Genomic DNA, 1403 nt, shown 5'->3' on the forward strand with positions numbered 1-1403 from the left:
ATATATATATATATATATATATATATATATATATATATATATATATATATATATATATATATATATATATATATATGTCTTCTATTTCTTGAGAAGGTGACCCTCTACATCTTTCGTGATATCAAGGAGTACACCTATGAAAGCTAGGGGCTCAGGAGTATCTTCAGTTTTCTTCTCGTACACAAATGTCCATGTAGTCCACTGGTCTTCAATAGATATGCTAATAGTAAATGAATTATATAATTCTAATAAATCTCCTTCAATTACTTTCCAAGTGCCTGATTTCTTCTGAGGATCGGTGGCTTCAATTCTATGCTCCATAAACTTCTCTCTTCCATCTATAATTATTAAAATACGAAAATAATGCTCAACTGTCCAATTTCTCATAAAAGATATAAATATGTACAAAATAATATCTTCATATTTCTTTTCTGCCTTTGTTTTTAATTTTTATTTTCTACAAAAATTATCCGAATGGAATTACTTTTATGAATCTCAAAAGAACATATATTAAACGCTGATAATAATATAAAGTTATTTATAAATAATAATAACAATTTATCAAACTTTTGAGTGTTAAAGATTAATAATAATGTCAAAGTGTTAGCTGGAGCAAGTAAAATAAAATTAATAGTTAACATTGTTTTAAATGAGAAAATAACTTCCACCTACAAGTGAAAAGAATTTATTTTCCTTTCCTCAAAATATTTCTTGAAAAATATTTTCCGTAATCTTTATATATAGAGAAATAGAGGGGGGTGGGGATGTGTGTTACCTTCGTTATATTTCTTGCTAGCAAACAAACCTACCTTTCCGATTTCACCTTCATGAATCTCAAAATTATTGAATTTACCAGGGCTTATGTTGGGTATAAGATGAGTATTAACGTGAAAAATATCATAAACAGAGTGCCCTTCACACTTCACCTGCATTGAAGCAATCAACTTTCCTTTAACACCCATATTTTGTTCTCCTCAGAATAGCAATAAGTTGTGAAAATTAGGTAAGTGGTGAGAAAATGTTCAGAACTTGAAGGCCTTATAAAGATTTTAGTTAGCTTTAAAAAGCTAGCGAGTAATACAAACCTTTATCCACCACATATCTATATCACTAGATAAGCTTTGACCAGTGGTAGCACGGGCCCAACAAATTGAACTTAAATACGTACTTTTAGTGTGTGTGGTGAAAACTCTATTGCAATTAAGTTAGAATAAATTATACAATTTGATATATTTATCTTCAATGGAATTACTTAGTTAACATGAAATTAAGCTGTGACGACCCGATCAGTCGTCTCATGAGTTACCGCTATATTTCCTCTATTTCTGCTTCTTTATGCTTCGTTATCCGTGTTTCATGTGATCAAGTTGATTAGTTTGCGTTCGGAGAGGATTTGGTAAGAA

The 1403-nt window shown here is 29.8% G+C and overlaps 1 protein-coding gene across 1 annotated transcript; it reads right to left on the bottom strand.

Moving 5' to 3' along the window:
* Positions 1–36: 36 nt before the first annotated feature.
* LOC109220099 (kirola-like) lies at positions 37–1021 on the bottom strand. The gene is made up of 2 exons (XM_019384559.1): positions 776–1021; positions 37–338 (listed from the first exon to the last, which is right to left on the bottom strand). Exons 1-2 carry the CDS (start codon positions 960–962, stop codon positions 82–84), a joined length of 444 nt encoding a protein of 147 aa, XP_019240104.1. The 5' UTR covers positions 963–1021; the 3' UTR covers positions 37–81.
* Between the last annotated feature and the right edge of the window lie 382 nt (positions 1022–1403).

The sequence above is a fragment of the Nicotiana attenuata genome, unplaced genomic scaffold (assembly GCF_001879085.1).
Source record: "Nicotiana attenuata strain UT unplaced genomic scaffold, NIATTr2, whole genome shotgun sequence".
Classification (NCBI taxonomy): domain Eukaryota; kingdom Viridiplantae; phylum Streptophyta; class Magnoliopsida; order Solanales; family Solanaceae; genus Nicotiana; species Nicotiana attenuata.

What these genes read in the sequence shown, in the direction of transcription:
- LOC109220099 (XM_019384559.1), bottom strand. Translation starts at nt 962, where the DNA reads ATGGGTGTTAAAGGAAAGTTGATTGCTTCAATGCAGGTGAAGTGTGAA. An exon ending in TAGCAAGAAATATAACGAAG is followed by an intron (nt 339 to 775) that starts GTAACACACATC and finishes TAATAATTATAG; the next exon opens with ATGGAAGAGAGAAGTTTATG.